We start from the raw sequence: 23,307 nt of genomic DNA, 5'->3' as shown, positions 1-23,307 counted from the left end.
GCCGCCATCTTTGTTGGGGTAATTTGCATACTCATCCTGATTGGTTGGTGGGCGTGGCTTGGCTGGTGGGCATGGCTTGGTGTAGCGAAGGTGCGGTCAATTTGCATATTTGTCTATTATTAGGTAGGATATATATATAATTACAATATGAATCATAAGTGCTCTAATAGAACCGTATTTAAGCCTATGAGAGTGAAAGCTTTGCAGAAGAGTTGATCTTGAATCTGGAAGAGAAGAAAAGCTGGAGGCCTTTATGGCAAAGGCCCTCAGGGCTTGAAAGTGTGTTTACAGAACTCCAAGAAGTTTGATGTAGCCAGCATTTAAACAGTGTAGAGACAAGAAGATTGTCTTGACCAGAAAGTGGGCCAAACAAGAGAGTAAAGGGCCTTTATGCCATACTAAGGAGTTTGCAACTGATCTTATGGCTGTGAGCCATTGGGAGCCTTTAAACATAGTTTAACATCACCAAATTAGGTTTTGTTTTGTTTCAGTCCTTACAGCACCACAGTAGGGAATGAGCTGGAATGGGGAAACATTCACAGCAGGGAGACCAGTTAGGAAGTTTTTTAATAATAAGGGGAAGATGAATAGGACCAGAAAAGATGGAGAGGGAATGGAAGGAGGGCCAAAGATGAGGGACATTCCTGACATCAGTAGGAGGGAATACTATACCACTGTAAGGTCTTAAACAGAGAAACCATGATGAAAAATGTTATTACTAAATCTTACCTCTTGTTATCTTAAGAAATTTGTTTTCCACCAACATTTCCACTTGCATAGACAGGAGTTTGAGAATATGGTGACATTTTCCTCAACTTTTGGAACCTCTGGTTTAAGTACAAAATGTCATTTGGGAATATGACTGCGAAATTAGTGAGCTCGCCATTTAGTACTGCAAATTTTCATAGTAAGTGGATCACAAGATTAGAATTGTGGAATTGTGTAATGAAATAGACTTTACAGGTATTCTAGTTAACCTTCTTGTTTGGTATTGAAGAAAGGGAGGCTGGAAACTTAAAGTGACTTGCCCAGGATCCCATAACTACTTTGTGATAAAGCCAGGACTTAAAACCTAAGCTTGCTGACTTACCACTCTTTATTTCTTTAATGTGTAACCATAGATATATTCATTTTTTAGATCATAAGAATAGAGGCAATTAATGTGTTAGAAGGAGCTTTGAATTTGGAATCAGAACAATGATTCTTGTTTCAGCACTACCCTTTACTAATTGCAGCTTTGAGTCACTTTGCCTCTCTCAGCTTCACTTTCTTGATCTGGAAAGTGAGTTATAGCCTACCTCACAGGGCCATGTTGAGAATGCAATGCATGAATTAAAGTCTAAGTTCAGTATTAATTATGAAGAATATAATTAATGTTGATTAATGTGCTGTTTTTCCTGTACTCCCTTCCAATTGCTTTATTGATCTACACGAGTGATTTTCAACTGGTGGGCCCCAAGAATTTTTAAAACATTCAGTACCTGACTATTAAGTCAAGGGCACTGATCTCTTTTCCCTTAGATTGTCTAAAAATAATAACAAAACAAAAAAATGACAGCAACCAACATAACAATAGTTGTCTGGTGTGAATGAAGCAAAATTATACTTTTTTTTTTTTTTCTTTTTTTCGGTCAGATCAGCAAATGACATTTTTAGAGAAATAAATACTGGCCAGTTATTTTTCTAGAATGTCCTCAAGTTTGGATTCAACTTAAGCATCATCATCTCTAAATTCAAATTTTGCCTTTTTTTTTTTTTTAGCAAAAATACTGTAAAGTGGTGTTGTGCTCTTCTCAGTCTAATATCCCATCTATATTTAAAATATAATCAGTATGTGAAAGACCCCAAACTATGTTACTCCAGTCTGCTCTCTGTCAATTTACAATCTCATTTTTCCACCTGCCTTATGAATGCTGTCAGGTAGTCTTCCCATCATCATATCAAACTCAACATGTCTAAAACGGAATTAATCACATACCAAATTCTCTTCTAATCTAACTTTCTTACTTTTGTTAATGTTATTATCCTGCATCTATTTACCTTGACTTCCAACGTAAAGTTACTTTTTAAATTTTCTTTATTTTCTTAGTTCGCCAACTGTTTGGCCTGCTTTTAGTCTAACCCCATTCTAGCCTAATTTGCAAACTGTCAGATGGTATTAATCAGAAATTAAATGTATTATATTGGAGGTGGGAACTAGATAAAGTTTAGTTAGCAGACATAGAAAGCATTCAGTCTTTAAATTCAGATAATGAGTAGGAGAGTGAACAGTTTACATTTTCAACTGTGAGAGTGAGATGAGCCAAGAGCACAGTGGGAGACATCAATTGGAATAGGGATCCCACTGAGAGGGAACTGAAGTAGGCATCTCTCCCTGTTGCTCTGGTTACAAACTGCCTTCTATTTAATGGTATTATGGTGAGAAAATCTACATGCAACTATAATAAACAGTACTAATTAGGGGCAGAACAAGAAGCTTGGGGGGTTAGCACAGTGGATAAAGATGAAATCTTGAGGGTTATTACTGAAAAAAATTATACTGAGCCTTTAAGCCAAAAACTTTCTTGGGTATTGATGACTTAAGGGGCTTCCTGCTCATATGGGTGTAGCCTATGACAGTAAGTGAGTTTTCCTTCATTCCCATTGCCTCACCTGCTATACTGATGGCCATCTTTGCTAGGAGGAAATTCTGGAGTGAGAGTCAGAAGGATGCATCATCCTGATGCATCAGCTTAGGGCACTTAGTTGTGGCAGCTGCTTTTCCTGCTCTCTCACTGCTCCAAATGAATGTTGAGTATTTACCCCCCTCCACCACAGGCAAAGGGGTAAGGTTAGATCAAAGGAGACATTAACCCACACCAAGTGAGGTTCCTCTCACTTTCGAACTTTTGCTGTCACTCTTCTTCCTGCATGGAGTGCCCTCTCAAGCCCTAATACCCAACCAAGCTTTAACAGTCTTAAAAGTCTGGTCATCTTTTAGTGAATATGCTTCAATTAATTTCAGGGGGTGGTGGTTTATCCACTCTTTGCCATCTATATCAGGAGTGCCAGTTCTTTTAATAGCCACCTATACATATTTTGAGATACCTGGCCAATTAAAGATGCCAAAGGTGGAAAGGTGGAAAGGGGGAGATGTTGATCAAAGGATACAAGCTTTTAGTTAAAAGATAATTTCTGAGATTATAATATACAAGTGTGGGGACTATTGTTAATAATAATGTATTGTGGTGTATGTGTCTTTAAAAAAGGTGCTCACATCCGAACAAAAACTTGAATGAAGTGAGGAAATGGACCACATGACTATTTAGGGATTATTGTGGGCCAAGGGAACAGGAGATGTCTAAGGCAGGCAGGTCTGGTGTGTTTAAGGCACAGTAAGGAGAAGGTGTGGCTCAGAGAATAAGTGAGGGGTGGAGAGTAGCAGGAGATGAGATTAGGGATGTGGGGGTCAGTGGTAGTACAGGTCATGTGGGACTTTAGAGACCATGGTAAGGACTTTGACTTTCATTCTGGATAAAATGGGAACCATTGTAGGAGTTTTGAGGAAAGCATTGACAGGATGTTTCTATATCATAAGACATGTCAATTATAATCATAAATGTTATAAATGACTTAAACTTTCTTGTTGAAATAAATTTTCTAGATTCATTTTTCTAAATTCAGCTAAACAATTTATAAGTAACATGTCAAATAAAAATGATATAGAAAAGTTAAAAATTAAGGATTGAAGGAAGATATGAAGGAGAATAATAAAGAGAAATAGCTGAAGAATTAAATCAGATGAAACAAAATTTAAGGCAAAAAAGATTTAAAAAGACACAGAAGAATGGCTCATATTGATAGCTAGCTCAATCACTACAAAATTATAGTAGTTTACAAATTTTTACATAACTAAAAATATAGCATCAAAATATATAAAACAATAAGCAATTGAAATCTAACACTAAATTACAGTCATATTGAAAGATTGTCAGTTTATATTGTGTGTGTGATATGTATATGCAAATATATATGCATATAAAGATACATATTTATATTAATAAATGTATGTAGACACACATACATATACACATTCATTTGGTCAACTATATATAAACACATGTACTGGGGCATCATGACATATACTGTATTCTAAATTGAGTTCTGGAATCAATTTGTATGTTCAGTTTTACTCTCTCTTTTCCCTTGAGAAAGCTTTTAAATATTTCTGGAACAAAAAATGTTGTGGTAGTTTCAGCTGTCCCTGCAACCACTTTCATTATTTCTGTCATTATTACTGCTGCATAATCCGAACATAAAAAAACATGGTGCCGTAACAAATGACTTCCCAGTACTGACAGTTATAGCAGCAGCATTTCAATGCTGATGAAAAATTTCCCAGCGAGATCTCTGGCCAGGTTTACATAAACCAAACAGGAAATGGCTGCCACTATTCCCATTAAATCCAAACTGTTTGGTGTAACTTTATCTGTGTTTTACATTATAGTAAAATCTCTTTTATTCTCAACTGTTGAAATTTTATCCTTTTCAAGGTTGGAAAAAGATAACTTGAGGTTGCATATGTGATATTCTTGTTTGCCCTTTGATAAGATCTTTTAAAGATAATTTTTTGAAGTTGTTTCACTTTTTGATTGTTTAAATTTAATGAACTTTGTAAATTTTTATGGTAGGGAGAGGTTTGTTATGACTTTTTCCCAATGGACTTCTAATACAAGTTAGCCTGTCTAGCCCATGTGCTAGATGCTGTCAGTATCAAACTGCCTTTGACTTTCACACCTCTCAGGGGACTAGTAATTGTTGTGTTCAAACAGCCTGTAATTGTGATCCCGCTGGCTTTCTCAGTACGCTTCTGGCTATTAGAATCATTAAACAACTCAGCACCTGTTAACAGCATTGTAAATATTCAACCCTGCTTGTGTGCAGGTTGAGTCCAATATAGAGAAATCTTATAGAGCTCAGCCTCATAAATTAGAGCTTCTGACAAGTCAATTATTGTGAAACTGGATTTCTCCATGAAATAAATGAAATAGCATGCTGGCAGAAAGGTAGGCTGTCCATTTGTGGCAAAGAGAAGATAATGACTTGATGATTCAGTGCACTGAGCATTAAAAAACCTTGTATTCTTTATCCCGAATTAAACAGTTGTGTTAATATTTCTGTTTAAAGAAAGAGTGAATTATAAACTTTGTACTGTGGAGAGTGCACCATGAACACAGACCTTTTTACTTAGCTGTTGCATGCTTTTTTCAAGTTAGTAAAGTGATTATTGAAATTACATGTAATGTTTTAAGCTAAATGCTAATAATTATTTATGCTAGAAGTTATACAATGACTGAAAAGTACACGTGATAGAAGTGAAGGCCATTTGATGCTACTAATAAAGATCATGTAAATATAAACTCCATCCTTTATTCCCAAAGAAAACTGTCAATATTTTATCTCTCAAATTTTATTACCTAAAAAATGACTTCATTTACATTTAGTTGTATTATTTAACAGTGTCTTGTAAATTGTATCTCTAATTAAGCTTACTTTTATAAGTATTTGAAAATTCTTTATGTATCTTTGGAATCTCAGTTGAAATACTAACAAAGAATACTTGGTATAAATCAGTAAAGTTATATCATTAACAAAAATAAATGCATTTTAGTATTTGTGTTGGCTGCATAGGAGACAAGTATTTTAATTATTGAGATTTTACTATTATATTCTTGTATAATATTTTAATTAACATTCCCTATTTTTAAAAGTTGTCACATTTTTAAAATAGAAAAAAGATATCACTTATGCCAGAATGCCCTAAGAAAACAATTTTAGGAATTCCTAAATTTTAGATTACCCCCAGATATTGTAAGAATGAAAGTGTTGATATTGAATACATTTTATGGCAATTCAGTTACTTAAACTGAAATTTATATTTCTTATGCAAATCAATAAAAATGTTGGTGAGTGCATCCAAGAAGAACTATAGTAAGAAGAAATATCAATGGAAGCTTTTTAAGTTATTCTGCTCAAAAAACTTGTTAACTTTTAGCGAGTTAGATTATAGATAATATTTTAATACTAGAGGCCCAATGCATGAAATTTATACACAGGTAGGGTCCCTAAGGCCTGGCCAGTGATCAGGGCCAATTAGGATCTTCCTTCCCCTGGCTGCCGGCTGCCGGCTGGGGCCTGCCTTCTCCCGACTGCTGGTCTGGACCTTCCTTCATTCCATGCTCGCCCTTGGTGGTCAGTGCATGTCATAGCGAGTGGTCGAACTCCCAGTCGGTCAAACTCCCAAGGGGACAAATTTGCATATTAGCCTTTTATAATATAGGATAGTCATCAGATAATTTGTTGTATTCTCAGAGGCATGATTTTATTTGATTATTTGTGTAATTTATTTTCAGTGTTTAAGAATTGTTTACCCTAACTGTACTTTATCTGGGTAAAAGCTAGAAATTAGTCTAAAATTTTTTCCAATAGACTTAAATAAATAAACATGAGAAGAGGTGTTAGGCCATCAAAAGGTATCTTGTAATACATAAAACAATGAATAAAATAAATGTAAGAAAAAGTCTAGAATTTTTAAAGGAAAGTTTTTATTAATGGTTTTGAATATTATTTGTGAGTATACCAGATTTATTTATTAAGTCATAAACTGGTAAAGTTAGCATTCCAGTTATATTTATAGGGGAATGGGATGTGGTAATCAGTAGCAACATCCATGATTTTTTTTTTCAAATAGCATGGTAGATAAATTTATAGATAAAAAATTGAATTTTTAACTTTTTTTCATGGTAATATTATTTTCATAATGTCTTCTTTCTGTGATTTTAATAGCTTGATTCTTGCTTTATAAATAGTACTATTTATTCAGTGTCCTGGGTACATTTACACTAGTTTTTTCAATTTAGAAATAACTTTATCAATTATATTTTTGTCCAAACATCTGAAAAAGTGTTGGAAATTTTATAGGTTTATCAAGCCAAATGAATGTGAAATATAGTGGTACCCCCTTTATCCATGGGAGATATGTTCCAAGACCCTCTAGCAGATGCCTGAAACCAGGCATAAAGTTTAATTTATAAATTAGGCACAGTAATAGATTAACAACAACTAATGATAAAAGAGAACAATTATAACAATATACAGAATTAAAAGTTATGTGAAAGTGGTCAGTTGTTTCAGGGGCTCTCTTGCTGAGGTCTTTGTATAGGCTCAGTGCTTTCTGGCACAACACATTGCCATCAGCTAGAACTCATTTTCTCTTCATGTCTGCCACCCACAAATTTAATTAATGCCTTTTCTATCTTAACTAAGCACTTATAAGTACTGTGGCCTTAACTTTTGCGGTTTGAGGTGCAACAGCAAAACTAGAACAAATTTCTTTTTACTTCTTCACAATTTCAAGGGTACCAAATTTGTTCTTATCACAGATCATAGCATCCTCAGTATATGATTTTTTTCCTTTGCTTATTAAGTCAAGAATTTTTCCCTTTTCCCTTAAAGGGAGCATTTATAGCTTCTCTTGGGCATATATGAATTGCCAGGATCACTACTTCTGTCCTGTGCTTGGGGGGCCATCATTAAGTAAAATAATTTACCTGAACATAAATACTGCAATATTGTGACAGTCGATCTGATAACCAGCATGGCTATTAAGTGACTAATGTGCAGGTAGGGTAGACTGAGTAGATAAAGGGATGGTTCACCACCCAAGTGGGACTTATCAGAGTGGTGCCACATTTCATCAGGCTTCTCAGTGTAGTGCACAATTTAAAACTTAGGAATTATTTCCAGAATTTTTATGTAATATTTTCAGACTGCAGTTGACCATGGGTAACTGAAACCTTGGAAAAGAAACTAAATATAGGGGATCTACTGTATATAGTAAGAGCTACCGTATGCAGAAAGTTTGGCTGATAAATTTCATTTGTTGAGAAAAAATAAAAGACAAAATGTATGACTACAACTTCAACACTGTAGAGATTAAGGGCACTGACCCCTGTGTAGTAAAAATCTGTGTATAATTTTTGAGTCCCTAATTTAACTACTAGTAGCCTATTGTTGACCAGAAGTCTTACCTATCACATTATTATTAACACATATTTTGTTAAATGGATTATGTAGTGTATTTTTACAATAAAGTAAGCTAGAGAAAAGAAAATCTTAAAGAAGAGAAATAGATTTACAATATTTGTTGGGGAAAAAGAAAACACATATATAAGTAAACCCAGGCAGTTCAAACCTGTGTTGTTCAAGGTCAGCTATAATTTAGAATGGCTTTGAGGGGTCTGTGTCTCTGATGGGGCATTGAATGTCTAGAATTTTTATTTTCACCTCTAAATAGAATGAATTATTCTAACTAAGTACTTCAGGATAATGGAAGTAATATTTTCTAATGATTTCTAATGCTGGTTTTTCACTTTCAGATATGCCTGGTTAGATGCAAGTTTGTACATTGTGTTCAAATTAATGACAGCACTGATTTCAATACTTATCTATCTGTTCATTGATAAATATTGCTCTATTTTAAAGTTGGTAATTTCTCCACAGACTAAAATTAAAAGTAACAATTTTTATGAAAATTAAAATTCTTAGCATATGATTTACAGTTATTTTCCCAAATAAATAGCCTGTTATAATCCTTACTCATTAGAGACTCTCATATTTGGTTGTATACCTAACCATTTGTGCTAACTTCTCTTTCTAATGAAAAAATATTCTGCCATGATTTAAGAACTGCTTTGTGTATTTTAAAATAAATTTTATAGTATATTAACCCCAAATCCTTCCCTTTGAAGAAAGAAAAAAATTATTGTATTGACAGATTGTGGTTTTCTTTAGGCCTCTCCCATTTGAGATCATTATCACTTGCTTCCCAAACCACTTGCTTGCCTAGTCCTGTACAGATGCAAACCCTCATTTTTGGGGTTCAGTGATAAGTCTCTTCTCTGAGGCCACTGTCCACTCCTGATTTGGATGGAAGTAGGGCATATAAATTCCTTATGCCAACCAGCAAGTAGAAGTCTGTCGTGACTGTGGTGGCAATCCCTTGCCTTCTGGATCTATTCCCAGACACAGATTCCTAGTGATTTTAGGGATTTACCAAAAACCCCAGGAGTTATTGAGGGAGACATTCAGGTGAATGGCATGTCCTTAGACTTTTTACTTGGAAAATATAGAGAGTTGAACCTGTTTCCTTGTACAGAAGCTTAGTTAGATTGCCTATTATTAGCCTGATGATGTTCTTTCCGGTCTTTAGGATGACAATTATTCCTCAAGCATTAGGAGATCAGTCATTGACTAAATTTCCTAAAAGAACTGATCTACCACCCAAATCAGTGATCTACCACCCAAATCAGTAGTTCTTTGAGTTTTATAAAGTTGCTAAACTTTATAAAGTTCTTAGAGTTTATAAAGTTGCTGGGTTTTTATATATATACTAGAGGCCTGGTGCATGAATTCATGCATGGATGGGGTCCCTCGGCCACCAATCAGGGCTGTCTTGCCCATTCTAAATTGGGACCGATCAGGGCCTGCTGGCCAGGGAGAGGGACTACGGGAGGTTGGCCAGCCACGGGAGGTAGGCTGTCAGAGCACACTGACCACCAGGGGGCAGCTCCTGCGTTGAGCATCTGCCTCATGGTGGTCAGTGTGCATCATAGCGACTGGTCATTTGGTCAACTGGTCATAATGGTCACCTAGGCTTTTATATATATAGAAACCTGTATGTTTCTATTTAAATATAATACGCTTCTCACCCTTTCTAAATCTAGTACATAAGCTTAGTTTGCTGCAAATGTATACACTGAACTAAGGCTAGTTTTAACACTGAAAAGTTAGTATACTTTTTTCTGGGTTGTTTTTTTGTGTTTTTTTTTTTTTTTTTTTTTTTGAGGGGGTGATAATTTTTAAATAATTTTTAATTATGGTTGATGTACAATATTATATTAGTTTCAGGTGTACAACCCAGTGATTAGACATTTATATAACTTATGAAGTGATCACCCCAATATTTCAAGTGCCCATCTGACACCATACATAGTTATTACAATATTATGGACTATATTCCCTATGCTGTACTCTACATCCCCATACTCTTCTGTAACTACCAATTTGTGCTTCTTAATTCCTTCACTTTTTTCATCCCCCAAACCTCCTACCATCTCACAGTCGTCAAGGTGTTCTCTATATCTATGAGTCTGTTTCCATTCTTGTTCATTTATTTTGTTTTTTAGATTCTACATATAAGTGAAGTCAGATGACCTCTGTCTTTCTCTGTCTGGCTTATTTCACTGAGCATAATAACCTCTAGGTCCTTCCATGTTGTTGCAGATGGCAAGATTTCTTTTTTATGGCTGAGTCATATTCTATTGCATATATGTACCACTTCTTCTTTATCCAATCATCTGTTGATGGATACTTAGGTTGCTTCCATATTTTGCTATTGTAAATAATGCTGCAGTGGACATCTGCATGCATGTATCTTTTCGATGTACTATTTTGGTTTTCTTCAGATAAGTACCCAAAAGTGGAATTGCTGGGTCCTTCTTTGTCTCTTATTTGTTATAGCTTTTGTTTTAAAGTCTGTTTTGTCTGGTATAAGTATTGCTATCCCAGCTTTTTTGTTATGCTTTGTCTCTAATTTTCATGAGCTATCTTTTTCCATCCCTTTAATTTCAGCCTGTGTGTGTCTTTCGATCTGAAGTGGGTCTCTTATAATCAGCACTCATAAGGGCCTTTAGCCACCATGTGTCTTTTGATTGGAGCATGGAAAGTTAGTATATTTTTAATGTGATGCTGAACTTTATCTGCTTATCTTACATATTTTTCATGTATTGTCATTGCTTATCAGGGTCAAGAAACCTTAGTATGGGAATATTGATCTGTAAAATGGAAATGGTATTTGCAATTGCTTTATTTTTTTGAATGCTGCAAATGTAATTGTATTGGTTTGTTGGGATTTTTTGAAGTTCTGTAAAGAACTATGTGAAATTTAAACAATATTTTAATAGGAAATTAAATTTCTACACTATCATTAATGTAATATAATATAATATAATATGTATCCTTGAAACCTTGCTTATTTTCTAGCTACTACAATTTGAGCGATGTAAGCCATGATTCTGTGAACAAGTTTCTTTCCTTTCTGATTGAGAAGTCCCTGGTGGAATTGGAACATTCCTATTGTATTGAAATTGGAGAGGTATGACTCAGTCACATACATTTCAATTGAAAGTTTGCCTGTCTTTTTAACAATAGGGCTTTTGCTTCTAACAATGACCAAAAAGTTTAACAAAATTGTTACAATAACAACTGCAGTATGAGTTATTGATTTTATAACTGTATGCCCTTCTGTTGTACTTCTTGTTTATGTCACTTTATCTTTTATTTGAAATAGGATAATCGGAGCATTGAACCTTTGACATACGGCCGAATTGCCTCTTACTACTATTTGAAGCACCAAACAGTTAAAATGTTCAAGGAGCGTTTAAAACCCGAATGCAGTACTGAAGAACTGCTTTCAATCCTAAGTGTGAGTTTGATGTTATTACTGCATTGTTCTTTAACATAAAGAGATTATATTTTATGTATCCCATACCTTCTCTTAAATTGTTGCCATCCAGTTCCCCTTAAATTTGTAGAAACTATTTATGAAGTCCTTTCATCTGTCAAACAAGATCACTAAAGCAACATATCTGGACCCAGTTACCATAGATAAGGTGACCACATAATTTATCATCCACACTTGGATCTTTCTGAGAATGGAATAGGGCGCTATTAATATCTAAGCTAAGATAATAGGTATAAACTGGGCCATCCTCAGCAGCTAGGTGATCACCCTATCCTTCAAGATAAAAGTTCAGGACCATTGTGGTTCTTCTCCTATTAATTCACTAATTCCGAGCTAGTTCACTTACTAGGTTTTTCCTACCACTCCTATTGCTTTATTATTTTTAATAGACTTTAATATCCCATTAACAGTTTTTCTAGTGCAGCATAGGACCAAGTACAATTGCAATAAGTCCAAAAATATTTCTTAATGAATTGATGAATGGATGGTTTCTGTATTAATAGTTTTTCTATTGTTTGCTCTATAGGAAAATGTAGAGGATTAAAATAGAGTATTAAGATAGCTATTGAAAAAATGTTTCTTTGTAAAATTAAAAATTCATTTCTGAAATAAGAGGTATTAAAAAATATGAAGAAATTTTTACATCCTTAAGAATGAGGTTATCATTTCCCAGTCAGAAATTCATAAAAACAGGATTTACCTGGAGAAACACAGTAAAATAACGGTTAAATAATTTTGGAAAGCATCTTAAAATAGTATCTGTTAGATTTAAGAATATAATTTTCTTTCATATTTACCTATCTTGATATATTTACCTAATCTAATATTTAAAAGTACTTGTCTACCTGGGGAACTCATATATAATAGTTAACACTTTTGAGCACTTTTCACGTGCCAGTCGCTACTCTAGGAACTTGACACTGTGTGGGTTCTGTACTATGCTGCCTCTCATGTCACACACACACACACACACACACACACACACACACACAGAGTGAGGTAGAGGTTACTGAGGTGGGAGGTACAAAGTATGTCATGTTAAGACTAGATGCACATTCTTTGTAAAGGAGGTTGGTGAAAACCATAGCCTATTACAGTCTGTCTTCCCCTCCACCCCATTAAAATAGCCTAAAAATGTATACAGTACAAAGGCAATTAAGTCATTAGTTTCTTCAGTCTATGAAAAGACATTGATCAGAACAATAGGTCTGTCCACATCTTTTCAACAGCCTGTTTCTTTCCAACATTACAGTGCCTAACACTAGTTATGCTAATTTCATAAAATATTTTTATTAAAATAAAGTCAACTCTTTTGTGAATAACTAAACAAAATAAATCATCTGCAGACATATATAAGATAAACTCATTAGTATATTGATGTAAATATTGTTTGCTATACTTACTTTATAATTTCCACAGCAACAATAATATAATCTCTCTATCCTATGGTATTTGGTCCAAGAAACTCTTACAGATAGTGTCTAAGTCTAATATCTTAGAATTCTTTTTGAATGAACATACTGGGACACTGGAACTCTGGGGACTCACAGTGACAAGGAGATTGTTTTATTAATTTCTTGTCCAGGAACTATTCTCTATTAAAAAGAGCATATGAATACTAACAGAAAAACATTAAATAATAAAGCAAGGTTGTATTTGAAGTAATTACAGTGTAATTTCTAGAAATCATTTTTTCATTTCGGTTTTTAAATGTTCCCTGTGTCCACTCCCATGATTCCTAAACGACTCACATTGCCTCATTATCTTCTTTACTCTCATCTCCTGTTGAAACCAGGAGGAGGAAACTAGCCATGACAGAACCTATAGAGAACAGGATGATAAGGACAACTCAGAGCAAAGGAAAGCAGCGGGGTAGCATTAGTGTTTCAAAGGCCTATTTCCATTATCTTTGTTTTTATAATGCTTAATAAAGTCACATAATTTTTAACAATTCAATATTATAACTTATTCACTTAAGTGTCTCCTTTTACTAAGATGCAACCATTGATGCTTCTAAAGTCATTTTCAAACTTTCTAAAAAAGTATTAATTATTTTTAAGAGGAATTTTTATTATTCCTGAGAAGATCCATAACTGAAAAGCTTCTATTCTCTTGAATATTACTTTGAACTTACTGTAATATTTTTAACAATTTAATTTTCTCATTTCTTAGGCTACATATTTTATTATATTAATAGAGGCCCGGTGCACGAACTTGTGCATGGGTGGGGTCCCTAAGCCTGGCTGGCAATCAGGGCTGATTGGGGTCAGGCCGATGGGGCCTGCTCGTGGGGAGAAGGACAGGGGGAGGGACCGCAGGAGGTTAACCAGCCAGGAAGAAGGACCGTGGGAGGTTGGCCACTGGCCTCAAGGAAGGAGCTGGCCCTCAGCCCCCCTGTGAAAGTAGCCATGTCCGCCACCACCCACCCTTGGTTCCCCATCCCATCCTGGGGCCCGAAGGCCCCGGCGGGGTCAGGAGAGGAGGCAACAGTTGCCGGGCTAGGTGCGGAAGGAACGGATACCATCAGCTCCGCCTTTAGCACCCTGCCACCATGTGGTGCCCCCCTCCCCCTCTCCTTGCCACCACTGCAGTGGGCAGGTGATCCACGGGGAAGGGAGAGGACTAGAGCAAGACAATCCCTTGTGTCGAGGGCTGACTTTCAATACAACGCAGTGAGGGAGCTGCTCTGCTACATATGAAACCCCGACCCAAAAGCAGGTCTCTACGAATGGTTTAGCTCCAGGGGCCGATGGGGGCCAGTCAGCCATGGGAAGGGACCTCGGGTGGTTGGAGCTCACTGACCACCAGGGGGCAGCTCCTGTGTTAAGCATCTACCCCCTGGTGGTCAGTGCGCATCATAGCGACTGATCTACCAGTCATTCCGGTTGTTCCAGTTGTTCGTCGTAATGGACGCATAGGCTTTTATATAGATAGATAGATATTGTATTAATGATAGTGTAGAAATTATGTTTTTCAAGATTTTTTTAGGTCATTTGATTATATTGCAGTGTGATTATTGCTAGCATAGAGGAAAAAATCTAGATAGTAACCATAAAATTTGATAAGAATATTTAAACATTGAGTCACTTTCAACAAGCATTTAAAAATACATAAACCTATTATTTCTCTTCAATTGACATAAAAACATAGTTTTAAATGATAATCTCTCTGAGTTTTATATATTTGTATCTAATAATTAGTACCTTTTTTAGTCCTTCATTTCCTTTAGAGAAGATATAGTTTAGAATTTCATACTTGGCCATAGAGTTGTTTTTCCTTTATTTAAATGAATTGGAATTCTTTCTCTTTATCTACTCATTTTGCATATTACTTTCAACTTTTCTAACATAAGAATTAAAATTTCTTTTTGAGTAGGGATATAATTTTATTGCAATATTAATATTGACCAGAAAGGCATTTTCCTTAAATAAAAAATTTTAGTCAGATCATCCATTTCATAGTATGGTTCCTTTCACAGTGTTTTTGACACTATAGACTTCCTTTTAACCCAGTGTTTCTAGCAGAAGGTTGTTGGGTGTGATAAAAAATTTCATACATTAGGTACATTTATACCATATCTTCTGAATTCTTCCCTTTTGTTCTTTTCCTCTATCATTTGGATGGTTAGCCTTATATTTTGTGGATTTATATTGACAATATCACCCTTTGAACCAACTGATGGAAGCAACAAGAAATTTCTAAGTTTAAAGATGAAACTTCCAAATAGTAAGGAGCTATGCTAAATGAAATTGACTTACTATCTTAAGCAGATAATGAAGCATGCATAAATTAGATGTTTTATTCTTAATATGTTACTCTAATATTTGTCCATATTAAATTTCATCAGTTACATTTCTACCCACAGACCATATATTGATTCATCCAAAAATACTTATTTTGTACTACAATGTGTGAGGCTATTTATAGGGGCCAGCGATAGAAGATAGAATAGAGAACATTATTGACAAACTCGTGTGTGTGTGTGTGTGTGTGTGTGTGTGTGTGTACACATACATAAAGTATGGGCCATGGTAATCCTAATATATAAAAACCAGGGTCCGTTACGACCGACTGAACGCTCTACCGAATACCGGAAGTCAGCCCTGCAGTCAGTGCTGGGTTGCCGTGGCGACCCAGCATTGACTGCCAAGGGGGCTGCAGATCAGGCCCAGAGAGAGGCCCCGAGAGAGAGTCAGGGTCTGATCCACAGCCTCCATGGCAGCTATTGATCAGCCGTTGACTCTTTCTTTCTCTCTGGGCTTCGCCAGCACCCACGTCTCTGTTTCTCAACGGGCCTCCGCAGGGCCTGCTGATCAGCCCCACCTCTCTGATCAGGCCCAGAGACGCTGACTAGCATAGAAACCGACCAATCGGAACCAAATCTGTGTGAACTGTGAGGAGCCAATGGCTGTCTAGGAGGCGGAGCTTTTGACGCTGACTGGCATAGAAAGTGACCAATCAGAACCAAATATGGATGAACTGTGAGGAGCCAATGGCTGCCTAGGAGGCAGAGCTTTTGACACTGACTGGCATAGAAACTGACCAATCAGAACCAAATTGGTTGGCAGGGAAGGGCAGTTGCGGGTGAGATCAGGCTGGCAGGGAGGGCTGTTGGGGGCAAGACCAGGCCAGCAGGGGAGTGCTGTTGAGGGCAACTAGGCCAGCAGGGGAGGGCAGTTTGGGGTGATATCAGGCCGGCAGGGGAGGGCTGTTGGGGGTGAGATCAGGCCGGTAGGAGAGGGCCGTTGGGGGTGAGATCAGGCTGGCAGGGGAAGGCCATTGCAGGCAAGATCAGACTGGCAGGGGAGGGCAGTTGGGGGCAACCAGGCAGGCAGGGGAGGGTAGTTGGGGGCAAGATCAGGCCAGCAGGGGAAGGCCGTTGCAGGCAAGATCAGGACGGCAGGGGAGAGCAGTTGGGGGCAACCAGGCCGGCAGAGGAGGGCATTTGGGGGCGAGATCAGGCCAGTAGGGGAGAGCAGTTGGGGGTGAGATCAGGCCCGCAGGGGAGGGCAATTAGAGATGATCAGGCAGGCAGGCAGAGAGGTTAGGGGCAATCAGGCAGGCAGGCAGAGAGGTTAGGGGCAATCAGTCAGGCAGGCAGAGAGATTAGGGGCGATCAGGTAGACAGGCAGAGGGGTTAGGGGCAATTAGGCAGGCAGGCAGAGAGGTTAGGGGCGATCAGGCAGGCAGGCAGAGTGGTTAGGGGCAATCAGGCAGGCAGGAAGAGTGGTTAGGGGCAATCAGGCAGGCAGGCAGCAGTAGTTAGGGGCGATCAGGCCGGCAGGCAGGTGAGCAATTAGGAGCCAGCGGTCCCAGATTGCGAGAGGGATGTCTGATTGGAGAGGGTGCAGGCTGGGCTGAGGGAACCCCCTTTCCATGCACAAATTTCGTGCACCAGGCCACTAGTAATATATAAAACACTTGGGTGTTGTTACTAACTGAGGTCACCAGCTCAGTATGATGCTCTAAGAATGGCAGCAGGATGTTGCCCATCATCAAAAACAGTCTCCAAAAATAAAATAGGTTATAGTATTCTGTCCTTCATATTAATTTTCCCTAGGCAGGAGATTTGCTGCATACATTTCTCCTGGCCCCACATCAAAAGAACATCATAGAGAACGTTTTAGTGGGTCCAAGGGAGCTACTCAAATGATAGAAGGTATGTGAATAGGGCATTTCGGTCTGGAGAGGCAAAGGCTTTGAATCAGTGTAACTGAAATGCAAATAATGAACTGTACGAATGGGGCCCTCTTTAGATCTTGAACAGAGTAACTTTTTCAATTAGTAGGAAGTTCCATCTGATCCTGCAAGTAATAAACTCAGAGAATTTATTAGTTCAATTGATGGATATAATATAGGCCAAAAATATATAGATTGAAAAAGGGCTGGAATGAATTTATTAATGGTAAAACTACTAAATAACTAAGAGAAGATGGAACTGTGCCTGTCATGTTTGGTGTGATAGATGATGACCAATTCCATCATAGATCTAGGAAGGCAGGGATTACTGTTAGACCTTTGCAGCATGTTTTTTTTTCTCTTGGCCCACTAGATACTTGGAATATTTTTATCCTTCAGAATAAGCGGGGGGGGGGGGGGGGGGGGGAATGGTTCTCATTTCTTTAAATGTGGCAGTCTGTTATGCTTAGAGGTACTAATTCCTATTGATTATTACTCTGTTATACAGGGTAGGACAAAAGTAGGTTTATGGTTTGTATGAAAAGTGATACAATAATTAGTAAATAATAATACGGTTGGGGAGGTCAATTGGGAAAAAAGGAGACATATGTAAAACTTAAGACAATAAAAAAAAAAAGAATAAACTGTTTCACATACAACTATAAACCTACTTTTCCCCCACCCTATATGTAAATCTTTATTTCAGTCAACACTGGGAGGCGGGGGGAATACACCCCACTAATGTCTTTCTTTTTAGTAACACCTCTTTTGAGACTTCTCTTTTTACTTTCTCCTCTTTTTCCTAAAAAATAGAATTGTTTCTGACTTATATTTTTAGATGCCATTGCTTTTCAATGACAGTAAATACTATATTCTGGGTATAAGGTTAAAGACTTTATTGAGACTATCTCTATTTACTAATGCTATTCTATAATAGTAACCCATTTATTTAAATCCTGTCTTAACAATATATCTATTAGATAATAATAACCACTACCTTTCACTAAGCACCTACTATATAGGCACTTTAGTATACATTATTTGTAATCATCAAACAACCCTTCATGGTAAATGTTAATATATAGAAAACAAAATTGTAGTTTGATGAGATTAATTAAGTTTTCCAGGTTCTATAGAAAGTAGCTTTTTAGACCTCTTTGCTTTATACCTTCCTTCCTCTCCTACACATATTTTACCTTTTCCTATGATTTAATTCCAACTGTAAAAGAAAAAATTAAAGCATTGAAATGTAAGGGTATATACTTTTAACAAGTCAATCAAGAAGCAGAGTTACTTTTAAAATTACGTATGACCTTATAGCTAATAATTATAGCTATTAATGCAGATGTTAATTACTTGCAAATGATTATTTCATCATTCCTTATTGAAAACATATATTTAAAATTTTAAACAATGTGATGCTATTTGGAAAGGTTAGACATTTTATAACAACTCTTGCCAAATTTTTCTAACACCATGAATTAATAAGCTTTATAATTAAGGCAGCTGCTTCACACTTCTATTTTTAACCAGTGACATTACATCTGCCTTGCTCCATTGATGCCCTCCTTCCACTTACGGAAGCATTTAGCAGTTTTGGCAACAGGGATTACATGGCATAGAGTAAGTAGTCTAATTAGATATAAGTGAAAATCCAGAGGGAAAAGGACATTTAAAAAGTAATTTGAAGAATCTCTTAACGATGTTGGCACTGAAAGCCCAAGTCTAGATGAGAAAGTGCCTGTTGTCATGGCAAACAAGCACTGTGATTTGATGTGCTCAGTGGGCAGTAATAGAAATGAAAAGTTGGAGAAAATTTATTTGAACAGATTGTTCAGAAGATACTTGCTATAGTATTAATACCTTTAGAAAGTATGTTCCAAATATATTCTGTCTCTAGAATTTTCCAAAAAACAATTTTTAAAGACATACTTAGTTGTTATGGTACCTTGTGACTACACAGAAATAGGAGGTTATATATAAAATACCCAATTTGAAAAATTGTGAAAATGTTACTTTTCCACAAATTCTTGGATATTGACTTTAAAAAATATAAGTTTTGTGTGTTAATATAAAATAGAACCATTCCAGATTGAGAAAAGGACCAGAGCAATAAGATTTTCACATGTCAATAAATTTCTAAGTTTGGCAGCTCTCTCTAGTGCTTTCTTTAAAAGCACACTGATTCTTTGCTCTGCCCACATAATAGAACATTTTTTAGTAATATAGCATTTTTAGTGCTTAAATTTTGTCCTGTTTGGGGCATAGCTACAAATCTCTTGATGGAAAATTGCAAATGTAACTTTCTTTAAAAATGAGATCAGGAAAATAAGCAAGAATTTATATTTTTCAAAAGAGAGAAATTTAAAATGAAGTAAATAAAAAGGACAAGCAGATATGAATAGTATTGGTAGGGGACCCAGCATGTAAAATTAAAGAGTTCATTAAAGGAAAAAATGAAAGGAAGGAAAGGTTAACTGAGTAACAGTGAACACCACCAACCTCATGGCCTTGCATTTCCAAATAACCTCCTGACAATTGCAGGATCCCATCTGCTGCTCTTTATCTTCCTGGTAGGGAAACCTGATGGGCTGTCTTCCAGGGTTCGTGAGAAGAGCTTCCCTTACCCTCAGGCTGGGGAGCTGCCTGGCATCTTTGGAGAGGCACAGATGGCAAAATGTCTTGAAAAAAAGTATCTTTCTATTTCTCTTGGTTTCTGTCCCTTGAGACCTTCCCTTGTCATTATTTTTTAGCTTCTTTCTAGCTTTCTGTGCTTTTATAAGCTTTCCACAGCACAGAGGAAAGTGAAATGCTTTCCTGATAAAAGGCCTCAGTCTCAGACATGTCTGTTGTGATTGGGTAGATCACTTTAAAGATTTTTAAGTTGCTTATGTTCTGATGGGTATAAAATATGTTTGTTATAGCATCTGAAATTTGTCTTGTTTTAAATTTCTGATTTTTTTTCTTATTACCTTTGGCTTCATAAACTGTCCCACAGAATAACAACTGTCAATTACTAGGAGTCTTAAGAAATAATTTTAGATACCAGGGAATGAATAGCTTTAAAATTTCTTTCATTATCACCTAGTTTAACTTTCTCATTTTTTCACATAACAAAGACCCAGCCTTGTCCAAGTTGCCACAATCAGCATGGAAAATAATATAAAAAATCAGCTCCCAACGGGGAAAGGGCAGAATTGAGATAAGAATCCATATCATACCAGCCCACCTTTTAAATGCCCTTCTCTTTTTCCCTCCTTTGTTGTTTTGTACTTTTCTTTTTCTTCTTCATGCATCTTATTTTGCTCTTCTACTTAACCTTACAAAGCAAGATAAAAAGAGTACACACACCATTAACTTTCTCAGCCTAAGCTATCTGCAGAAAATACTTTTGACTTGTCAACATTTATTAAGATTTCCTAAGTGTTCTATCCAATATTCCGTGTACTTGGGAGAATACCAAAGAAATAGAAGTCAGACCCATATCTTTTTAAGGACATTTGTGCGAGAGCCCAAAAAGCCTGATAAAAACAAAGGAATGGGCTTGTGCTGAATATGTCTGTCTCTTTTGCTTTTACTGCTTAATATAGCTCTGCTTATGCATGGGAAGTGTTTGTTTGCACTTCGGCCTTCAAGGCTAAAGAGCTGCTGACATTGTTCTTCCCAAAAGTCAGTTTCCAGCCTGGCCTATGGGCAGGATGGGGTCACCAACCTCCTGGGTAGTCATATATAACAGCTTTTACAAAGCGAGACTCCAGTTAGGCATTTTTAAATTGCAAATATAATTTTTAAAGGTTTTATATAAGTTAAGTTATATTTATAAAACTCTAGGGTAGTTTTATAAATAAGGTTCTCTGCTTTTCAGGGAACCCTATCTTGAATCATTTGACAAAGAAAATCATTATTAATTTGGCTTTGAAAATAACTTAATATCATAACTATTTGGAATTGTCAGTATACATACAACCACATTGAGGAAGTACAAATGTAATGAAAATAACATTGAAGATTATTATCTTGCTGGACATAAAAATCTCTCTCCTAAATTCTAGCCATTTGTCACTCCATTTAAAAAATAAGTGGAGAATGAGCAGAAACTTTACCATTGGATAAAACATAATTTTTATATGCTAGAAATTGTTTTTTTTTACTCAAAATGTTTTTCATTTCATCCCAATGAAGTTTAAGTACTCAAATTGGTGTTAGGGTCTCATTAGTCCAGCAGGTGGAGCAGTTCTGAAATCAATGCTTTTTTTTTTTTTTTCCTCAATTAATAACAGTGACCAAAAGCATTCCACATGTTCATGGTTCATGTCTTAAGTATTTTCCCAGTAGAAATAATGTCAAAACATTGTTTAAACTAATACATATATCAGCCTGCTTTTTATTCTCACAAAGCAGCCAAGTAGGAAAATAACTGTGATCATTCTCAACACTTAAAGCCAACCGAATGTATTTCAGTGTTGTTTCTGTGGAATAGAGCAAAAGAAAAATTAAATATCCTAATACCTTTCCCAACCCCCAAATAGTAAAAGCAGGGTCCTACAGTATGACATTATTTTTGGAAACATTGAATTTCAAAAGGAAAAAATAATCATAGAAATACTCCTTGGTGCTGAGGGACATATAGCTTTTTAAGTTAACTAGCATGGCAGGCTTTTTCTTTATATAATAATGTATAGAAGCACAATAGAATCACTATTCTACTGGACAAAACAGTCCTTTGCTCATTCATAGTAAACAGTAACTATTAGTTAAAATTAGTTAATAATAATTATTATTGAACACATATATGTATCTTGAGAAGAAGATAGTGATTAACTTAGTTAAAGACTACTGATGTGGACTGGATGAGACCTGAGATTAATCATTTGACTTGATAAGATGGAGATCCTAAATGTCTTTAATGGGTAATTTCATTGGCGTGATAGGAAACAAAAGCCTTATTTGAAAGGTCTCAAGAGGGAATGAGTTTTAAGAAAGCAGAGAGAGCAAAGACAGCTAATTCTTACATGGAGCTGGGAAGGTGGGAATGATAGAAAACAATTTCTTTTTTTAAAAGATTTTATAGCATATTTGTATGCTGATAGAAATGATCCTATAGAGAGGGGGGAAATGGTGATGTAGAACAAAGTTCTTAATATATAGGAATCAATGTGTAAGTTGAAGAATTGGCCTTTGGTAGAAGTAGAGATAATTTACCCATTGTAACAAGAAAAATGGAGTAATGCGCTATAGCAGCAAGGAGGGTGGTATTGGGTGGTAGGATGAGGAAGAAATTATCTTCTGTTTGTTTTGTTTTTTTTTTAATTTTCTAGGAAGCAAGGCCATCAGCTGAAACTGAGGTGGTGGGGAAAGACCTGTAAATGTGTGCAAAGACCACCAGTAGACAAGTTGATATAGCATGATGGAATGAATATGGTATTTGCGTTTAGGAAACATGGGTTCAAATTTCAGCTTGGCCATTTATCCTCTTAATGTGAGTGGCAAGTCATTTAATCTCTCTAAGCCTCAATTTCCTCATTCATTTAAAAAAAGTGCAATTATATCTGCCCTACTTATCATCACAAGATTAGTGTGAAGATATAATAAGGTAGAAGATCTGTGTTCATACCTATCTGACCTTGATCTACATAGATTTTTGTGTTGTGTTGTTTTAGTTAAAGTTTATTTGTGTTTTGCTTTCGTTTTGCATTGAAGACTGCCATACTCTGGACTATCCTTTTTTATCTCATGGCACACATAAACTAATTAAAATTCTTCAGCACACCACACCAAAAAACTTATTTTTTGCCAATCTGACAAAAAATAGGTAAAATTTTGATTGATTAAAATAATAATAATAATAACAACAACAACAATAACAATAATAATAATAATAGTGATTACATGTCCTTTTTGCTCCAAAGTGACTTTTTAGAAATTAGGTTCCTATACTTGCATATAAGGCTTTCTGATAGAAAGAATTAACCAATCAAATGCAACCTTATTATGTGATATGACCAATAAGATGCAAGTCTATTATATGACCTATATATTTATGGTTCAAGACAGGGCATTCATAC

General features: G+C 36.1%; 1 protein-coding gene across 1 annotated transcript in view; it reads left to right on the top strand.

The window, feature by feature from the left end:
• The window catches only part of ASCC3 (activating signal cointegrator 1 complex subunit 3), a 262,237-nt gene that overhangs the window by 189,894 nt on the left and 49,036 nt on the right, over window positions 1–23,307 (top strand). Inside the window, exons 35-36 of the mRNA XM_008153441.3 lie at window positions 11,083–11,194; window positions 11,390–11,524. Of these exons, the coding sequence (XP_008151663.2) occupies window positions 11,083–11,194; window positions 11,390–11,524 (247 nt within the window). The remainder of the gene's footprint in view (window positions 1–11,082; window positions 11,195–11,389; window positions 11,525–23,307) is intronic.

Source organism: Eptesicus fuscus, chromosome 10, assembly GCF_027574615.1.
Source record: "Eptesicus fuscus isolate TK198812 chromosome 10, DD_ASM_mEF_20220401, whole genome shotgun sequence".
In the NCBI taxonomy this organism is placed as follows: Eukaryota; Metazoa; Chordata; class Mammalia; order Chiroptera; family Vespertilionidae; genus Eptesicus; species Eptesicus fuscus.
The sequence above is the reverse complement of the archived record's forward strand: the minus strand, read 5'-3'. Positions and strand labels throughout refer to the sequence as shown.